This window comes from Amblyomma americanum, chromosome 11, assembly GCF_052857255.1.
Source record: "Amblyomma americanum isolate KBUSLIRL-KWMA chromosome 11, ASM5285725v1, whole genome shotgun sequence".
Classification (NCBI taxonomy): Eukaryota; Metazoa; Arthropoda; class Arachnida; order Ixodida; family Ixodidae; genus Amblyomma; species Amblyomma americanum.
Genome location: NC_135507.1, coordinates 31,213,497 through 31,235,360, shown reverse-complemented (window position 1 = coordinate 31,235,360; position 21,864 = coordinate 31,213,497). Strand labels below are relative to the sequence as shown.

At 48.3% G+C, this 21,864-nt stretch overlaps 1 protein-coding gene across 1 annotated transcript; it reads left to right on the top strand.

Moving 5' to 3' along the window:
- Positions 1-12,878: 12,878 nt before the first annotated feature.
- Positions 12,879-21,506, top strand: LOC144109537 (neprilysin-1-like). The gene is made up of 6 exons (XM_077642362.1): positions 12,879-13,177; positions 14,297-14,426; positions 15,434-15,620; positions 18,132-18,420; positions 19,420-20,523; positions 20,598-21,506. The coding sequence occupies exons 1-6, from the start codon at positions 12,879-12,881 to the stop codon at positions 20,935-20,937; spliced, it is 2,349 nt and encodes a 782-aa protein (XP_077498488.1). The 3' UTR covers positions 20,938-21,506.
- Positions 21,507-21,864: the final 358 nt, after the last annotated feature.

The window sequence follows — 21,864 nt, the reverse complement described above, 5'->3', positions numbered from 1 at the left end:
TTGTCCTGCGGCAAACGGAGCGGTTGTCCGCGGGTACACGTAGACGACTGGGAAGACAAGTGAGCTTCTTTAACGCGGACTGATCGGGGTTCTCTCTGGCGAACCTTCGTGCAGCATGTGGTGAAATCGAAACTATAGATCACTTTCTCCTCTCCTGTGGACGGTTTGCTTCCCAGCGAAAAGCTTATCTGCAGATTCCCGTTTCTCCTAAATTAGGGCTTCCGCTTTCTATTCCGGTTGTTCTCTCCTCTGGGGCAAGCACCATGAGAATATGTCCTAAAACCAGTGTGCGATTGCCTACATAATTTCATCACTGCATCTGGGAGACTCCTTTGTTAATTATAATTCAAAAATTTTTTGCCCCAAGCACAAAACTCAACCTCGACTACCTTAAATCAGTCATTGTTTCACAATTGTTTGCCTGTACAAGGATCCGCCGCGGTGGCTCAGTGGTTAGGGCGCTCGGCTACTGATCCGGAGTTCCAGGGTTCGCACCCGACCGCGGCGGCTGCGTTTTTATGGAGGCAAAACGCTAAGGCGCCCGTGTGTTTTGCGATGTCAGGGCACGTTAAAGGTCCCCAGGTGGTCGAAATTATTCCGGAACCCTCCACTACGGCACCTTCTTCTTCCTTTCTTCTTTCACTCCCTCCTTTACCCCTTCCCTCACGGCGCGGTTCAGGTGTCCGCCGATATATGAGACATATATACTGCGACATTTCCTTTCCCAAAAATCAATTATTATTATTATTATTGTCTGTACAAGGCAACCTGGCCAATCCGCCACTGAAGGTATGTGCCACTCCAACAGAGGACAACAACAACAACAACAACAACAACTGACATCGCACAGCACACGAGCGTCTTAAGCGTTTCGCTTCTGTCGTAACTCGTCCGGTGGATCTGGGAGGTGGTTCCATGCCCTCGCGGCGGACAGGCCTTTAAAACTACTGCTGTACAAAACACTGCATATAAGAACTCTATAGAAACAACTCCAGCAACTGGCCAAGAAGCACGAAGAAAAAGTACTGAAGGGGGCATTTTACCTTATGTGTTACGTGCATAGTTAAGTAAAACATATCAACAGGCAAGCTACTGAGCCCCGTTGGCGCATAAAACATCGCGTACGGTATCACTAATAGCTCCGGACAAAAATATCCACATTACCGCAGTCTATCTGACCGTAGATCTCACGTGTCTCGACTGAAAACGCTGGACGCATTCAGTAACATAGCGCAGGAAATCAGTTAAGTGCAGTGAGAACGAAATCCGAACAAAATAAACCTGGCAGTGGCTTCAGTGCTGTGAAAGTTATAAGATAAGCGAGCGCAGGTAGGCTGTTTTACCTACCGAGTTAGAGGCAGAACATATACAGGTCGGTCCTTTTAACGTTTACAGGTTATTATTTGAAAAAAAGTGAGAGGTACGTCAGTGTAGTCTGATCAAGTTGACTGTACGGCAAGGCAGACATTATGTGCCTGATATGGATCAATAATTAAATGATTAATTAAATAAAATGACCTAATCAACTTTATTACTTTAAGGGGATAAGTTGTATTACGAAACTGAATTTTATCAAAATCGAAGGTGAGTCCTGTTTATAATTCTCCTAATTCACCGATGTGGCTCGAAATATCGAGCGTCAAAAATGCGCATTTGAGAGCTCATTGACTTGACTTTCCCGCATTGGATAGTCATGAAATATTGTTGCTCACATTTTTTATGCATCAAATACAGACGCAGTTTGCGTATTTAATGATGCAGAAGGCGCTAACTTGATCTATGCGTGAATACCGCGTGCAGCTGCGCCATTTTGAACATATGAAACATGGGAAAGCTAACTTAGCGAGCTGTCAAGTGAGTTTTGGCTTACGTTCGATATTTCGAACTACATTGTCGATTAAGAAAATTTAAAAACTAGGCTCACCTTCGATGTTGATGGCGTTCAATTTCGAAATATTATCTTGCTCCTAAAATATCAAATAAAAAGTTGAGCTAATTTTTGCTTCATTACCGTCTAATCATTGAGCTCAATCGCGTACACAATGTCCACTTTACGGAATAACCTACCTGGACAGATCTCTCCGACCTAGTTCTCACGGTTTTTAAAATAAAAATCAGTAAACGTTAAAAAATCACCCGGTATTACATTGAAGAATTTTACGCTGCCACGGCAATCGAGCGGTGTTGTCTTGATGCTCTTATCATCATAATCATCATCATCATCATCAGCCTGACTACACCGGCCGCAGGACAAATGCCTCTCCCGTGTCTCCCCAATTAATCATGTCCTGTGCCAGCTGCGGTCACCATATCCCCGCAGACTTCTTACTCTCATCCACCCACCTAACTTTCTGCCGCACCCTGCTACGCTTGCCTTCTCTTCGAATTCAGTTCGTAACCCTTAACGACCATCGGTTATGATGGGTACAAAAATTCTATTCATTGCGCGACTGGCAAACTTCCACTAAAGAAAGGTTAGTCGGCACAATCCGTCTCTCAAAAAATAAAGCACGCCCAGTAACTGCACTAGCAAAAAGCTTCAATTTACAATCGCAGCAACTTATGAGAAGCTTCTTTACTGTCTCCGAAGATGTAGCAGCCGACTTGGATCGGAAATGCGAGCAGGGCCGCGACGATTCTCACGAATCTTGCTTGGAAAATGCAGTCTCGGGACATTGTCAACCGCCGCTCTTTCTCAGCCCAAGCCCCGCACTCAATGCGCTCCGGCCATGCTTTGTATACCTCCGTAACTCCAGACCGTGCGCACCTACTCTGCTCCCTGGGAAGGCGGGTGCTTTCAATGTCAAGCGCTATGCATCTGTTGGCAGATCGCCTGTCATGACGGCCCTGAATGAATATAGATTATGCTTGCCTACGTGCACGACGGGTCACACTGCTAGCCGATATATTTTATTCCTCTTTGAAGCGAAGCTGGATGTGTGAGTTTGCACAGGTTCCCCCCAAGTGAAGGATTGGTGTGTCGGCATAATAAAATAAAGGAAAGTAAAATGCGAAAAGAAACCTTCTAGAAGTGATGTGGTGGTGAAAAGCATTTATTTAGCTATATATACAGAGAGGTGCTCGGGGAAAGGCCCCTAGCGGGTCTCGCCCCTTACAATACAAGGCGGAGTCCCTCATTACGGGACCCCGTTGGTCCAGACCGCTGCGCAGGTCCGAAGTTTCCTCGATCAACTGTCCTCTTGCCGTCCTAGGGGAAATTTCCTGGTCGAAAGAGTTGACCTGCAAGCAAACCCATTGGAAAGTGCAAATATGGACACGTTGTCAGCGCGATCGTTTTGGAGTGCGCTAGAAGGAACGACACTAATTAGGTCCTTCGCAACAGAAGTTTTGCTCAGTGCTGTGCTCTCGGGGTGAGAATCGGTTTCGAATGCCATAACTCTGTAAACTCCATGGTAGAGAGAGGTTGGGTAGATGGTTCTTGATAATCACAAAATGAATAAGGGAGGGGAAATCCTGAGGGTGCTTGCCACGGTTCGACAAGCGGACTTCGTCTTCGTCTGGCCAAAGCGTTCATCATTAGCGGGGTTTAAATAGTCTTTTCTCCGAAGAGGAAGGCCCGGGAGGGGAGGGGGGTGAAGCGGGAAGGATGAATCCTGTGACGCTTTAAATGACTAGAGATTATATGTCGCTGAAAAGCAGTGAAGGGATCTAAGATTGTTGTAGGTGTGAAATTATAACGAAGTCAATAAAAACCGACTAGCCCCATTAGAAGCTTTACCGAAGCTAATGTTTGAAGCCTAGCTTTGGACGCGCAAAATGTAAAAATGGTTTCGGGACTGAAGGTACAATTACTGGAGTCCGGTTTCGAACGCGGATGGCATATAAATGGCCTGAAATTATTTCAGCGACGTTTTGAAGCGACAGCCTATATTAGTAGTCACACTTGCCAGTGGCGAATATCGCAGCGTTGTGGACAGGCCACATGCTCACTACGCATTGGGAATAGCGAAGGTGGAGCTCTTGAAAGCATAGATTTTATAAGCGATAGCAGGGAAGTCCACACTCCGATAACCGACGTTTGAACTGGAGGACTTTGTCTTCATCTAGGCAAGCCTGGTCAAAAACGGCAAGGACTTCACAGGCTCGTTATACCGAGGGGCCTTGTCGTTGTAATGTAGAGATATCACACTTGAAGGGCCTCCATCACGCTTTCCATCGATGACAGGATTGGTCCAGACGAAGACGAAGTCCTCTAGTCGAAACGTTGCTCATCAGGATAGAGTTTTCCTTCTTCTCTTTGTACAAGTTTGCCCGAATACCTGGGAATCATTGCATTAGATTATACGCTCTTTTTCTCTAATTCAAACCCGGTATGGCGAATTGAAGGTATATACGCAACATAGAAACAGACAAAGCAGGTAAATGAGCTAAACACTGGTTTGCACTGCATTACATGCCAGTGGGCCAGTGAGGTGACGTAGGTACGGAATAATCCGCATCGCACACAGCGGTGGCTGGGCCAAGACAACGTTTATTGTTTTGATGCGTGTTAATATAGGCGTTGTGCGAAACGCTTAGAGAAGGAGTGTGAGGAGGAGGACAACGGCGATAACTGTTGCCGTAAGCTGGCGTGACGTCATTCTGATGTAGCAGGTACACACGCTTTGTTTCGTTGGAGCGGGTCTCGGCTATAGAAAGGAATTCCGATAAAGCCAGCGACAATCGAGAAGCAAGCGCTAAAAGAACGTCAGAGACATGTCGCTGTTCTTGAGGTCTTTGAGGACGGACACTTGCGTGTCACTGACTCGCTTGCCCTAGCGTTACCCGCCGAGGTCCCCGGGGCCTGCCTCCTCGCAGCTAACGACACGAAGACACACAATATAAGTGTCGCGCCGGCCGCTGACTCTATAGTCAGTGGCTGTTCGCGCAGGTGTTTCGGCCGCCGCGCTAACCCTAGTCCGCGCGTGCATCTGCTGTTTCCCGCTACCGGGTCGCGGTGTGGATGCAAGGGTACATTGTTTTTAAGGGCGCTTTAAAAAGGGCTTGTGTTTGTGTAACCCAGCTATCGGTAATGAAAGCATGCGCTGTTGAGGTTGTTGATCCCCTCGGAGTAAAGGTACTGCGCGCGGGAATAAAGGGCCGGGCTTTTAGGCTTAAAGCTATAAACCCCGCAATGAATACCTCTCGTAGTGAACACGTAGGACACGTAGTGAATTCGACTGTAGCGCCACCATAGAACGGCTGAGGGGTAGCTTAGGTGATGTGGGCATTTTCCTCCTTTGTGCGATGACCGTACCGCACAAATATATCACCGGAGGCAGTGTATGCGGAAAGTTGAAAGCAGAGAAAGTCAAAGACCATTAGCAGCAAGGTGGACAAATAGCCATGACACTAGATTTCTGCGTGGAATACGACATCCATTAACTCTTTAGTTCAGTGAACTGGAGCTGCAATAGCCTATACCCATACATCGTCAAAATCGTTAATCCTGACACCTTTGGCGCCCCATTTCGGTAACACCTAAGATTTATTTTTCAGTCTGCCCTAGCCGGCTGTGGCTGTTGTGAAATTTCGTATTTGTTTTAACGTCACTCGAGCGACGGCCCAGGGCGAGGAAAAAATGTAGACAACATTAAAAAGCAAAAAAAGCATATGCAAACAGAGTTCTTGCAGCATAAAGATCTGCGGAATCTGGTTGCTGTGTTGAGGTACGGGAGGTTGGCTGCTGGTTAATCAAGTAGCTCAGAAGGCTTTGTCGGATTACCAAGGTCACTGATGCAGCCTGTTGCGACGGCGCCGGTTGTAAAACTCCCCGAAGTACCGTCTCGAAATCCTTCGCTATGATTGGATCAAAACTTGAAGGATGCTACGAGCGGCACCTTTTCAAACGGACTGGCGGCGGAGGACGTTAGACTCAGTATTCTTTACTATGTTCTGAAAATTCTTCTCGGCATTAAAGGGCAGGTGAAGAGGTACAATCGACGAGTTTAAAGGGGTAGATTATGTGAAACTTGGAGGTAACGGATGCGAAGTAATTTTGTGCTAGGATTTGAAATGGTGACGTAATCGCAGAATAAGTCCGCATTGGCGGTCAGGCTGCTCTGCAGTACGCAGCGATGGGTAGAGGCCGCAACGATGACGTCACGTAGGGAGGCGCTGCGTTTACAGCTAATAAACGGTTGTTTTAAGGAAACAAACCAACGCCGCCGACGGTGGAGCCCACGAAGCATAGTTTGGCGGTGTTGGAAGGCTCACTGCAGCTCGTGGGCGAAGGTAGCGGTCTTTTGAAATTTCGGCAACAATGACGTCATCACGAGTTTCTCCGCACTTCTCTAACGTACTGAGGAGAAGCCTGACTATCGTTGTGGTTTTAATCGGTGATTGCGTCACTATTTCAAATGCTGGCGAAAAAATACTTGCCATGCTTTACCTTGAAGCTTCATACATTCGATTTCTTGAAGAACCTCAAATTCTCAAAAACATTTCACCTTCCCTTTAACTAGTAGTCTCGCGCAGTGCATTTTCCCTGATTATTTACTGCAACACCTTTTACGCCATGCGCTACTCTGCTCAGCATTTATTTTAAGCAATCAAATATTTAAGCCTACCCCGTAGACAGACTAGGGAGTAACATACCCAACGATTATGGACAAAAGCATAAAGCATCTTTGAACGAAAAACCGTTTATGAACGCCATTTTTGCATATAATGTAAGATTTCGCTATAACAATCAGTATATTCGCTGACCACCCGACGGCAGTATTTTTTTTCTATTAACATTTTTTCTATCATCAAAAGCGTTCCCCATTGGTTTTTTATGGCAGTTTTAAATGATCGATGCAGTTGATGAAAACACTCCAAAAGAAAATTTTGTCTATACATATCAGAAGAATTGGCTATTACCTTCAATATTTCCTTAACAGTGTCTTACAATTTTCCTATTTTCAATTTTTTTTTTCAAGCCGCAGCGCTGGCTGAGTGGTTATGGCGCTCGGCTGCTGGCCCGAAAGACGCGGGTTCGATCCCGGCCGCGGCGGTCGAATTTCGATGGAGGCGAAATTCTAGAGGCCCGTGTACTGTGCGATGTCAGTGCACGTTAAGAACCCCAGGTAGTCGAAATTTGCGGAGCCCGTCACTACGGAGTCTCTCATAGCCTGAGTCGCTTTGGGACGTTAAACCCCCATAAACCGACCATTTTCAATTTTTTGTCGTCCGAGAATGTTGGACATGGCTACAGTTTACGCGGCATGGAATGGCACGACCTGGCCGAAACAGTGATCAGTTATACGCCGACACTGGTAATACTATGCCGCAAAAGATACATTTTTGCCCTCAGAAAGTCTATTTTCGAAAACCACTCAGTCTTCCCTGAAGCACCCTGTATATTCAAGGTGCGGCGCACGGTCGCCTTCAACCCTCCGAACTTCAAGACTTCCAGGGATGCTACAAGAACCCCGGCTTGGACGGGAACCGCTTGGGCTGCAAACGTTTGACAAAGGCTGCAGGTATAAGCTGGGAATCAGCACAGAAAAACTATAAGAAAGGGAAACGATGAAAAGGCGGAGCGATAAACCACCAATGGTTAAGTCAATATCGTATACTCGGTTCGTTCACATGCGCGAATGTCATAAGAGCAGTAGACGACACGTATACTACATCTGTCAGTTATAGCATGGGTGGGAAATTTCAGCCTACGGGGCAGAAACGTGGAGGTCAACGAAAAGGGTTCAGCTTAAGTTAAGGACAACGCAACGAGCTATGGAAAGAAAAATGAGAGGTGTAACGTTAAGAGACCGGAAGCGGGCAGAGTTAGTGAGGGAACAAGCGCGGGTTAATGATATCCTAGTCGAAATCAAGAGGAAGAAATGGGCTTGGGCAAGGCATGTAATGCGAAGGAAAGATAACCACTGGTCCTTAAGGGTAACGGAGTGAATTCCAAGAGAAGGCAGGCATAGCAGGGGGCGGCAGAAAGTTAGTTGAGCGAATTAGATTAAGAAGTATGCGGGGTCATACGATGGGCGCAGCTGCCAAAGGACAGGGTTTATTTGCGATTCATGGGAGAGGCGTTTGCTCTGCAGTGAGCGTAGTCAGGCTGATGATAATGATTATGGTGAGTATGACCAAGATTCATGAGTTCTCGGCCACGCACTTCATACGGAAGTAGGAACACGGCCTCATTAGAAATTAAAAATAAACGATATTAACTCCAGTAACGCTGTTCCCACGAAGCCACATGTCTGGGCTCTAGCAGGAGCAAACCAGTCAAAGTGAGAAAAACGAAGTGAGAGCGAGTGCGTGAGCTCGCACCAGCGCGCCACGTTCCAGCCCAGAAGAACGTACTCGGACAGCCAGCAACTGCATACGCACTTCTGCCCTTCGTTTCTCATCGCGGCGAGACCTTCAAGCGCTGAGGTAAGATTCGACGACGTCGCATCTTCGCAGTAGCATGGAAGGAACAGACTGCCGAGGCGATTAGTGAGCTGTTCGTGGATCGTGATCGACGATGACACTCAACCGCACCCCGATAAGCTTTACGGCCGCCGGAATAATTAAGCCCCCTTCGCGCATCCTCAACTATCCCCCTTAACTATCCGCCTTACCTGGTTCTTTTTCGGCGCTTCTGTTTCCCGCGGTCATCGAAAAATTTCCTCCTCGCATTTCCTTCTGTGTATCGGATCAGTGTCTGCTCGCTACTCTCAGCTTCTCTGGAAGAAAAAAAGTTCCTGTGAACTGTGCTAAACCTAAGAGCAGGAATGTGAACGTGTCTACTTCTGACAGATGAGCATTTGTGTCGAGCCTTGCATGCATCTGGCGAGCTTGACTACTGTAGGTAGCCTGAGCCGCAGTGTAGTAGTGATGACAATTGTCATTACTACTACACTGCCGCTCAGGCTCAGTGCCCGTCAGTACATCTAAGCTTCACTGGAGCTTAAAACTTTAGTCGCATGGTTATGATGAAATTGCTTTCCGTGCGCTCAAGGCATTTGTAATAGAATGAGAGGTTCCTCTTTGAACGAAGATGCAAGGGCCGTGCATTTGGGGTGAAACTGAAAAGCAGTATCCGTGTCGATTCAGTCCACATGGTGTTCTTTTTCGTATGCTGTGCTTGCACCGTACGTGAGTACACGCCGTATGTCTTGATGTCACATCATCATCATCAGCCTGATTACACACACTGCAGGACAAGGACCTCTTTTGGGTCAGGCACTGACTAACCAGGCGGGCTATTTCGATGGTGGGTAGTGTGGACAGATCAATCGACGCGTACATAGCTTCCGTCCCGCCAGCCGTAGATGTGCAAAGGGACCTCAAGCGCGACCATAAAGCAACGGACTGATTCAGTGCTGTCAACAAAGTAGTCACTCTTTACAATGATGCGAGCGACGTGTTGATCGTTCTAACAGGGCGTGACGAAGACTGCGTCTGTCTAAACAGTTTTCTCAAGGTACAGTTAGCTCCAGTATAAAAGAGAACAAAGAGTTAACACACGAGAACAAATCATTATGTACCTGCACTGAAGCTGAAACTGTCTGATGATTTATTATATACGTCCAGAGGATAGCTATCAAGAAAACAGGAAGTATAATGTGCTTGTCTCTCCTATTTAGAGTTATAACTGGTTCATCATAAGCTCTAACTCATAAGCTCTCAGTCTATGGGATTCGTGGCAACCCTTTATCTTTAATAAAATCTTACTTAGCTGACAGGCAACAGTGTGTATATATTCGAAACCACCAATCATCTCTACTACCTATAATCAGAGGCGTACCTCAGGGAAGTGTACTAGGCCCTCTGCTATTTAATGTCTATTTAAACAGTATTGTGAACATTGACCAAGGTTTAAAATTCATTATTTACGCTGATGACTGCACGATTTTGTTCTCTGGTCCTGATGTGAATGAACTAGTCACCAAGTGTAATCAACTTCTTAATCGGCTTCGTGAATGGTCTGATATTAATCTACTAAAAATTAATCCTGCAAAAACGAAAGTTATGTTATTTTGTGCAAGAGACAAAAATTTTCGTCTAGAAAAAAAGATCATTTGTGGGGGTGAAGAAATTGAAATTGTTCACGAACACACCATACTAGGTGTAACATTTTCTTCACACCTTACATGGGATTCGCATGTTGAGAAGATAATAAAAAACCTCTCGTTGGTAACAGGTGCAATTGCTCGTTGCCGCGCGTTCCTTCCTGGTAAAATAAAGCTACAAATATATAATGCATTATTTGTCTCGCAAATAAGCTATTGCTCATTAGTCTGGTTGACAACAACTAAGACCAACCTAGAAAAAATTTACCTTCTGCAAAAGAAAGCTATACGTCACATTGCCAATCTTGATTACCTAATCCACACACGGCAAGCTTTTGAAACATTCAGTGTGTTAAAAATTCAAAGTATGTATGAATTCCGAATATTGCTTTCATTTCATCTGTCGTCATCTTTTAGGTCTATGATAGAGGGCGCTGCGCTACTGAAACAGAACGATCACACAGTTAATACTCGCAACACAGACACTTGGTTAGTTCCCCATTTTCGCACTGACTATAAGTTCCATGCACTACAGCACAATCTTCCAGTAATTTTAAATAGATATAAAGACATAAATAACCCTACTAAGAAAGCATTGCGTGAATTATTTCTTCAAAAATAATTCCTGACGTATAATTCGCGCCCAAGTACAGCTGCTCCCTTGTATCTTATGTAAATATGTTTTCTGTATTTCCCTATTGTAATTTATTGATGATTTTGTGCTTTCTGGCTGTCCTGTTTATTGTGAAAACTGTAACCTGACTATGTGTTCGTTTTTTTTGTGTGTGTATGTAAATGTTCTCAACAAAGTCTGCTTCTATGCCTTGTAACGACTGCCTGGGCCTCGTCAAGCTGTATACCTACAGCTTTTAGTCCAGGCAGCCGCCAGAATTTTCTGGAAAATAAATGGAAATGAATTGAATTGAATTGAATCATCAGCCTGACTACACCCACTGCAGGGCAAAAGCCTCTCCCATGTCTCTCCAATTAACCCGGTCCTTTGCCAGCGGCGCCCACTCTATCCCCGAAAACTATCTCATCCGCCCACCTAACCTTCTGCCGCTCCCTGCTACGCTTGCCTTCCCTTGGAATCCACTCCGTTACCCTTAAGGACCAGCGGTTATCTTGCCTTCGCATTACATGCCCTACTCACCCCAACAGGACGACACTTCGGAACCCTCTAGCCGATGAACTTGGCCGACCGAACTGAAATTAGTGTTAGCCTGATGAACCAGAGTAATGCGCCTAAGAGGCACTGTTGACGCCACACCTTAGAAGATATACACATGGCGCCATTTGATACCACAGTGTCACAAGTTCTCCCAATCGCCCGAGTGAAGAAAGGACATTGGAGGTTTCTCGATGCTCGTGTAAAGGAGTCCTGAGCACAACCAGCATTTGTACCCTAGTTTCCTTTGCATAAACGTCACAGTGACGAGCATTGCCGATAACCTCGGAACGTTTGCGTGACACTCGTTCAGCATGTTGCATAAGCAAATTTGTACGGACGCACGATTCCTTTCTCTCAAAGGTACAATACCCCTAGGGTAATGATGATGATTAAGATCCAACTCCCAGTTAAGTAGTGCTACGTAAGAGTCGTGTAGGAGAAGTTTTGTGGCAGCAGACGAGAACGCATTTAAAAGCGTTCGTTCTCATCAGTTATGTGGCGCAATCGAAATATGCTGCGCTTTAAAAAGCGTAACACAGCAGCTCGAATCCCTATGCAGACGTTTTCCCCCTTTTTTTCTTGCACCGAAAATTAACAGCACAAAAATTACCTACGATCACCCCTGCGTGTGTGTTACCTACGTTCAAGGTTAGATTCTGATACGGTTTTGAGCCTAAATCGCCGTTCAAGAGACGTTACTCGATCTGCGAGGAGGAACCGGCAGTTGAAACCCGAAGCACTCTGCCCTTGTAAGAACGGAACTATACGCTCTACGGACGGCATCCATCGTGGTGGCGAATCAGCGGCTATGATGTTCTGCAGCCCAATACAAGTTCGCGCATTCGATCCAGGTTTCGGTCGCGACATTTCGATGTAGGCGAAACTTGAAGTCACCGTGCAGGTCAAAGAACCACGGACAGTGGTCTTAGTTAATCCGCAGCCATCTACTATGGCGTGCCTCGTAGCTTATAGTGCTGCCCTGCGCATGGAAATCAACCGCTCAGTAACCATGCACACGACATCCTCTTCCTCGGGCACTATAGTTGGAGGCTAATGAAACGGCCTTGGAACAAAGAAACGACAGCGGAGACAGTCATAAAGAGGAAAATGATAAGGGTAACGTTAACAGACAGGAAGAGTTAGTGCACAAAAACGAGTTAGAATCCTACAGCCGAAATGAGTAAAAGGAAACGGACATGCAATACGGATAGCAGGTAGCCGGGGGTGAGGGAAGCGAGTGGATTACGCGTGTTGGAAAGCGTAGCAGTGGACGGCAAAGCGCGTCATGTGAGAAGATGAGGTTACATGGATACGACGGCCGCAAATGGCGCAGGAGAAGGCAAACTGGCAATTAATTAGACAGGTCTTTGTTTCTTCAGCAGACGTAACCGACCGGACTTCGATGATGATATGTAGGGCAGATACGTCGTGAAAGCTACCGGTTCAGAGCACATTAGTCGATGGTATTCCATGTTGACTGCGCCGTCGTCTTTTCATGCTACTGCCAGCATGGACTACACTGAAACTGTGCCAACCTACTCTAATATTTTCTTACGTGCAAGCGTCTTTCAAACTTAAAGCCTTAAAGATAACGACGGCAATATATCTATCCTGTCGAGAAACATTTTCATGAATTGGCGCAGCTCTGTACATCTCACTGAGCCCTCTCCTGGACGTCCTGCTTTGCGCCGAGCTGGTCGGAAGTCGTCGCCATGACAAAGGTGGCTAGCAAAGTCCGTGCGTCCGAGAGTCAAGGCGACGTCCGCAAGGACGTCGTCAAGGCGACCACCAAGGAGGCGTACGGAAGCAAGACGTGGAGAAGCGGAGGCGAGTCCTCGTCGACCTCCAGCAGCTCCAGCGAGGCTGCGCCGCAACAACCGCAGCCGTACGACGGCGACCAGCGGCTCGAGTTCCGCTACGAGAAGCCCCGTTGGCGCCGCTATGCCAGGTGCGCCCTCGTCGCCACGGGTACCACCGTACTCATCTGCCTCGGCATACCCGCCTGGATTAGGTGAGTGGGCACGGCGACTATATTGGCCACTTCACTATATACTATATAGTTAATAATAATAATAATTGGTTTTTGGGGAAAGGAAATGACGCAGTATCTGTCTCATATATCGTTGGACACCTGAACCGCACCTTAAGGGAAGGAATAAAGGTGGGAGTGAAAGAAGACAGGAAGAAAGCGGTACCGTAGTGGAGGGCTCCGGAATAATTCCGACCACCTGGGGATCTTTAACGTGCGCTGACATCGCACAGCGCACGGGCGCCTTCGCGTTTTGCCTCCATAAAAACGCAGCCTTCGCGGTCGGGTTCAAGCCCGGGAACTCCAGATCAGTAGTCGAGCGCCCTATCCACTGAGCCACCGCGGCGGGTTATAGTACATAGTTCACTTCAGTTTATTACCTTACAAGGACCTTTTTTTTCGGGGGTATTACATAAGGGCTAGAATTTTATTTAAACGGGCAAACAAACAGGGAAGATTATTTAGAATTGAAGGTGATCGGTAACACGTTCTTGAAAAGTAGATGATGAAGCGATGTTGACGATGTCACGCGGTAGGCCGTTCCAGTCCGTTGCTGCTCGAAAAAAAAGAGTGAAACAGAAAAGGTGCTAGTGTGCGATGGTGACCGGACAACTTGTAAGGGCAACTTGTAATTCTGAAACAGCGGAAACCTCTGATTAGAGCTATGAACTTCCAATATTTGGTCGCTGGTTGGCGGGGTCCCTATATTGCAGAAATGAAACGAAAGAAAACTCTTTTTGCTTTATTGAAATAATAAAATTGGGATCATTTCTGCGTGTCTAAGAGTTCAGGCAGGTACCCAGGCATATACTGTAAATCAGAAGCAAAATTAAAAACTGTTCAATCGCCTGCAAGCCCACATGAAAACGGAGAGAGTAATTCCTGGTCGTAAAGAAGTTTGTTGCAGTTGCATTTCCGGCTGGATACCTGTCACGGAAGTAGCTAGTGGCCAGACCTGACAAGAAAGCACCGCTGCTGTGGGAATTTCGAAGTAAAAAAAGGATGGAGGCTTTTGAGCCCAAGAATGGCTGATACCCCTTAAATGGCGAGGCTTCATTGGTTGAACTGTCTGCTCCAAGGGTGCACTTGGCTTTTTCTCAGGTCCTTCATCGGCTGCCAGCAGCCCACGTGCCAGAGCTGGATCCAGGAGATGTCCCAGTCCATCGACGTCTCCAAGAAACCGTGCGACGACTTTTACGACTACGTGTGCGGACACTACTCGAGCGCCGCGGTGCGTACTTTACAAGCCTGTCGTCCTCTCTCGCACATGAAAGAAATCGCTAATAATCGTCATCATCAGCTTACGTACACTGCAGACTACACGTCTATCCCATCGAAGTCCATTCTGCTCCGTTCTGCGCTATTGCAGCCGCCATATCTCAGTTAATTCGCCCCCCCCCCCAATCCATCTAATCTCGCCTCCCCAATTTACTCTATGCTGTCCCCCGCTACGCATTGCTGTTGATGGAATGCACTCCGCGATCCTAACGCACCATCATTTCTTTAATATTCGTGTTACATATCCAACCCATGTTAATTCCATTGTTCTTGATTTTACTTTGTGTATTATTAACTCGCCTGTCGTTTGCTTACCCACGCTGCTCTTTTCCTGACTCTTAACGTCACCCCTGTCATTTCCCTTCCATAGCAATGTGCTGTCCTCAATTCAATTTCAAGCCTTTTCGTTAGCCCCCAAGTTCCAGCCCCATGCGCAAGTACTTCCAGGGCACAAATGTTAACAACACTCGTAGCGCTGCATCTCTGCAGAAAACTTATGATGATAGTGGATTTTTATGGCGCGAAGGGAATCTATGACCAATGAGCGCCGTGGCACAAGGTATTTTCGAATTCTCAAGGTGGGGTCAGAGACCGATTTCCCAAGCATTTCACCCTAGATAAGCCGAACACCAGACCAGGGGAAAGCTTGTGCCCATTGTATCACCGGTGGGTACCCGGCGGCGCTGTGGCTCGAACCCCGCACCTTCCGCATGAGAGGCGGATGCTGAACTACTTGGCCACCGTATAAAAGTGTAGCCCCGGTCGTACCGCACCCTGCCTTTCTTGAGAGTTGAGATTACGGACATCCGGGTCCACATACCACTGACGCGAAGCACGTGACTGCCGATGTCGCGCTCTTATTGGCCACCAGCAAGTGACAGCAACTATCACACTCACTTGGGAATGTGGCCGACAGTCTGTCAGTTACGACACGCGCGTCAGAGCGCGACGCTCTTGCAGGGCACCATCTTTCCCAACGCCTTCCTGCGTCTCCAAGTCCGCGTCATTCTCGCCTTCTACAAGAGAGTCATCATCCAGGACCTGGACGCGATGCGCGACAAGGAAGGCGAAGACAGCCCGCGTTTCAAGGCCATCTACATGTCGCAGCGATGCCTTCACGAGACCTTCAACGGCGTCGACCGACTCGGTACGTGCGTTGCCGAGTATCTGCTCTGGAGATAAGCAGAGGTGCCGGCATACCGGAAAGTCAAGTGTCATTTGGGTGAGCCTTGTGCCTGCGGAGGCAAAGAAATAGCTGTGGTCTAGCTCTGGTTAAACCTGGAGTGACGCGATAGCTACAGCTGGCCGAGTGGAACTCGCTCAGTCGAATTACGAAGTTAGTCTTCCGCCGCTGCCTTTCGCTGGGCGTTCCTTCTTCATCTTCGTCCCTGGACGTTGATTCACTCTCTCTCTCTCCCTTTCTCTCCACTCATTACCCACTTGGTTTCGCCGGCGCGCCACGCCGCCGGCAGCTGCCACGGTGGCCACGGCGCCGCCACGCTGAAGGCTCGAAATGCCAGCGTAATGTAGGCGCACGGCGCGCACGCCAGCTTCGTGCTTTGACGTCACTCAGCGCATGCGCACAACTGACTAGGCGGACGGCGTCTGCTCCGCCGTCGGCGCAGCGGCGAGTGCGCGACGCGCAAACCACCTGCGGGTATGACGTCACTCCGCGCATGCGAACAGCAAGCGGAGCGGTGGTGCTACAGCTCAGAGCGCAGCCGCGCTGACCTCACGAAGTGGCTGGCGTAGTGTAGCTATCACTACAAAAGGTTATGTCAGCGACGGTTTATCGTGGACTCAGCCTTCGTCGATCGGATGGCTGCTTGGGTTTGATATATTTCAACACGGCTCAGAACCTTCGAGAGACGACAAACGACCATTGTCAAAAGCAGCCTTTAGTACAGTGTGCTACAGCCTTCAGCACTGTAGAACAAAATGGGCGGAGCTGTGATAGTGTCGCGACCACACGATAGTCGCGTCGAGAGGACACCTAGCCTGAAGCTGTCAGTATTGCGAAACAAATGCTTCCAGAAGCCATTTAAATAAGTCATTGCGTGCCCATTTCAGGTCAGCAGTGTTTAACCCTATAGTGAAAATTTCTCTGGGGGTCCCCTGAGGTTCTTTCAAAGAGCCACATTTTCAGGGGAAGTAGTGGCAAATGTTAAGAAGCTCACAGCCATCGAACGGTTCGCTGGAAAAATATTGCTTAAATTGTCTAGATTAGCTGCTGTCGGCTGTTTCCGGGGACTGACTGTTGCACCCCTTTCTTAGGGGACCAACATTTGGACTCTTTGCAGTTAGTCCCAAAGGCACTAACAGTTAGTCCCGAAAAGGACTAATGGTTCTAGCAAATCAGTCTCCAAAAGGCCTAACCACTATCCCTCTTTTAATCTCTTCTTTTTCTTATGGTGCAAATTTTTCAAATAGGCTTGGCTTCTGTGCGGAAAACCACGGATCTCGATTTCAGTGCTGGTTTCGGGGAAAATTACGGGCTCTCAGCGAAGTTCTTATTTAGGGAAGCTGCATTACAATCACACAAACTTGATTGTTGAGGGAGCACGCACAGCTGCTCGGTAGCGCCTTTTCTCCTTTGGAATCGCACGTAAGAGGCGCAGAGTAAATGCTTTGTTAATTACCCTCTCTCCTCCTGTTGCGATTTCAATCACCGAACGGTGGTTACGAGATCTAATTAAACTTCACATCACGTGAGGCACAAGAAAACGTTGACATAACCGCTGCTTTTCCGTCTTTATTCACTGCCATTTTTACGCCAGCGAACCTTGATAGTCACAATGCGTATGAATGAAAAAGGGGCTGTGACAGTCGGCACATTAATCGTATGAGCTAAATATGAAGATAGTAGGGGGAAGGTGAATGAAAGGCAGGGAGGTTAAGTAGGGGACACCCAGTATGCTGCTGTACACGTGGGAAGGGGAACGAATGGAGAGATAGAAAAGCCATTACTAACAGGGTACACAGGGCAGTTCTTATGCCTCAAGTGACATCAAGTCCCTTTACACATCAGAGCTATAGGTCAGGAGTTGAAACCAAATCTGAAAGAACGGGAGCGAAGAAACTTGATGCTAAATTATTTAACCGGCACAGGCAAATCCCACGCGGCGATTTGTTTACTAATGCTTGCGCATCATTGGAAAGGACAAATAACGCGACCAAAATTTAGCAACAGTATCCACGATTTCATAGATAATCGGCCGCAGGACCGCACCAGAAACCTGTTGTAAAAGATGCCGTCCCGCTTACGGAACGTAACGCCAAATTCAGCTGCATCCGCACCTCAAATGCAGTGAGGATGGCAGGCGGAACCGCCTTTTGCAGTGCAGTGGCAGGATGGTGGCAATGCCCCGAGGCCGTTGCTGAACCACAGATACTAAACAGAGCATTAGAAACCACAAAGGCTGTCTGGGAAATGCTAGCGGATCCTTTGGAACCTTCAACTTCCGGTTGCCTCCGAAGTCTCCTGTACTGGGTGACGACATACAATGAAGACGCTGATAGCGATACCGCTAATTGTATAGAAGGTTTATCAGGCTTCGCTGCGAAATTGAAGCACAAATGGTCGTGAGTACACATCAAGTATTACAAACCACCAAATGCAGCTGTTAACCTCCTCTGTACAATTGTGGTTTCTCCGCAGACAAGCTCAAGGACTTCATGGCCGGCTACAACCTGACGTGGCCTCCGAACAAGGACAAGCTACCCACCTCGCTGTTTGACACGCTCGTGGAACTGAGCTTGAAGAGGGACGTGAACGTGCTCTTCCACTTGCAACCGGACAAGAACTTCAACCAGCCTGGCTTCTACATGCTCCACTGGGAACTGAATCTTGAGGCTGTCCTGACTTGGTCAGTGCTCCGAACTCTTCTCGCAAGCGCCGGAGAACTGCACGACGCTTTCGTCCGGTCGGCCACTCTCTTAGCAGAAAGGTACGTTCGGCTAAGATAACCGCTGGTCCTTAAGGGCAACGGAGTGGATTCCGAGAGATGCCAAGCGTAGCAGGGGCGGCAGGAAGTTAGGTGACCGGATGAGACTAGGATGTAACTGGTATCCCCTTACAAAAATATCTTTAGGCAGTGTGTCCATAGACTTTTGTCTTTAAAGGCTATACACTTTCTATAAGTAAATACTATGGACCTACTCTATAGGCAATACAAATCGTATAGACAGTCTAGACAATCTATTGATCTCTGGCCATACAACTCTAGTAGACTTTTTCTATAGACAGCCTATAGGCAATGAAGCGACAAAAGGAAATACGTATGGGAAGGCAGTAAAGCCTATAAAAAGTCTAGTATAGACAATGTATAAACCATTTTCATAAGGGATCTACTTCAAGCTGAGCAATATGCTTATCGAATAATGCAAACTTTAGGTCTCTGCTTACACTTGCATCGCTTGACAGTTTTTTTAAGAACTGCAAAATAATTCATCCTAATTTTGGTGAGGACGTCGCGGGTTCGCTTTCCTTGTTTTACACTGTTTAATTTTCTATTGCGTCCTTGTGTGAAAAACTAGTAATTAACCAATCTGCGGCTACCCAATTTCTCCTCGGTGTCATTGTAAGCAGCGCCCTCTGCGATTATGCTGTGGGCTGATAGTTTCGGAAAAAAGAATGGTCAGCGTGGGTTCAAAAAGAGCCGTGCGTCCCATAACCTACACAATACGACCGCGGCAGCAGTAGCGGCTCACTAATGTATACCCGGAGCGGCGATAGGTTGCGCCTGACACACGGGAAGGAGTCCTCGCTATTGTTCCCAGTCTTATTACTCACCTATAGGCACCCCAAGCTCACTTGTCTTGAAGTGTAAGTTCCCGTCGCAATTTGTACATTTCAGGTCGTTTCAAATAGGCTTTATATCCACGTTACAGATATTCGATTTGTCGGTGTCCAAGCTAACGCTTTCTTGCCTCTTTTTTACATGAAGTCCACCGGATCCTCGGCTGATCGGCCGGGTCATCGATCTGGACAATCGCTTCCTGACCGTCACAGCGCTGCCTCTGCTGGCCTTGAGGACTCGCATGACGCTGGACTACGTTAAGATCTCGGACGCGGAATCGGTCATAGCTCCGAAATTGACTGCCGACCGTTTGCTCCATGCCATCAATCGTCTGCTTCCAGCAGACCGACAGCTCACAGCCGACGACCAGATGATAGTCAAAAACAAGTTCTTCCTTCCGTTCGTCGCCGACCTGGTCGTCGGCGAACATTCGGGTTCGGAGACCGTTTCCGGCTACGTGGCCTTCCTGCTCGCTCTTCAGCTGGCGGGGCCGATGTCCCCGAAATACTTGGCAACGGTCATGCCTGAGGGAAGCGAGACGGGCGCCACATTGCTCCGTATGGTGTCCTGTATTACGGTGCCCAACCAGCTGCTTTCGTACGCCATGGTGGACCTGTTCAACGAGTGGTTCCTCGAGGAAGGCAAGCTGGCTGCCATTCGCAACATGTCCGCTAATCTCTGGAACGCCGCGGAATCCATCATCGCGAACCTCTCCTGGATAGATGAAGAGACGCGCGACAGCGGCGTTAAGCGCATCCGGAGACTGGGGCGTGTGGTCGGCCACCCTTTCAGCTTGCCCACATCGGAAGGACTGCGCGAGCACTACGCTTTCCTGCCGAGGTTTCCGGCCAGCTACGCCTCCATGTTCACAGCCGTCCACGATGCCTCTGCGGAGAGGCGCCTGGCCCTCATCAAAGCAACCGGGCCTGTGCTGCGAGGCGAAGACCCCGAGCAGCCGATGATCTTGGTGAACGCGTTCTACCTGCCCATTTACCACTGGGTCTTCATCATGGACGCCATCATGTTCGCCCCCTTCTACGAACTCTCCGTGCCCGAGTCGGTCAACTATGGCGCCCTGGGTCACGTGGTAGGTCACGAGGTCACGCACGGCTTCGACCCCGTTCTCGGTGTCTTCAACGAGTCCGGCCAGCAGGGCGACTGGTGGAGCTCGACGTCGCGGAAGGTGTTCGACGAGCGCGTTCAGTGCCTGCGAGATCTTTACAACCGAGTTTCCCGGTCAACTGGCCACAGGTAATTGCTCGGTCTCGTTGGGTTTATCCGCGACTGTCTCCTGACCTGGGCCTTTCTTCTGACTCAATTCACAGATACGGTGACACTGCCCTGTCGGAGAACTTTGCAGACTGCGGTGGCATGGAGAAGGTACTGCGCGCCTTCCGTAGTCTTGGCCAGCAGCCCGAGGTCAAGCTGGGCGAGCAGCGGTTCACCGCCGAACAGGCCTTCTTCGTGAGCAGTTGCTTCAAGTGGTGCGAACAGAACTCTGAGCAGCCGACCACAGACGGAGCGTTGGAGGAGCTTGTCATGATATACTCCCCACTGCGCATGCGCTGCAACGTACCCTTGATGAACACCCCGGCTTTCTCCGAGGCGTTCAGCTGCGCAGAAGGCGCTCCCATGAACCCAGAACTGCGCTGCGAGCTCTTTTGACCACTCCGCTGACATCTGCTCGCCTGTACCGTTGACTTTTTGTGCAAGCTGTAAGGATATTTGTCATGTAATATTTCACCGCCCAGACGAAAGATAAGCCCCGAGATTTTGTTCTCATCGCGATTAGTTTTTAGATTCCGTAGCTGCTATCGAGGTTAACGCTGTCAGCCATATGAATGTGGGTATCAGAGGAACTGTTCTCTTAGAAAACTTGTGCTAGGTTGTGCACCTTGTGTTTGGATTGGCAGAGCCAAGTGCACGAAACTGCTGGTAGACCGCTTGGCTGTAAGCATCCGTGCGGTTTTGGTACAGCTCGCATAGCCTTTAGGTGGCAACGAATGGGTGGTATGTTGGGGTAACTTTGAAAACGCGGTGCGGGCTTTGTTAACGTAGTCGCTTTTTCGCTAGACTTCTCTAATTCAGCGACAAGAGCCATTGCCACAGTTGAAAATATCACATTTAATAGATACAATTTTCATTTGTTATTCTTAATGTTCAAACGGTATAACACATTTTTCATGCTGCACCGTTCTCTGCTCTGTAGTGTGGTACGGCATCGTTTGACTGTTTCGCGCCCCACTAGCTTCAATATCTGATGACTTTCGCCACCATGGCTTCTCATTTAGAGGAGCAACCATGTATTCATTTACGTGAGCAATGAAGATGCTTGACGGCAAAGGCAACTTTGACCGTGTTTGGTTTTGTTTATGGGGTTCAACGCCCCAAAGCGGCTCCGGCTACGAGGGACGCCGTAGTGGAGGGCCCCGGATAATTTCGACAGCACACGGGCCTCTAGCAATTTGCCTCCATCAAAATTGACCATCACCGCCGGTATCGAACCCGCGTATTTCAGGTGAGCAGCCGAGCACCGTAACCAGATGAGCCACCGCGGAGGCTCCAACCTTGAACTGGTTTCCGGTTACGCCT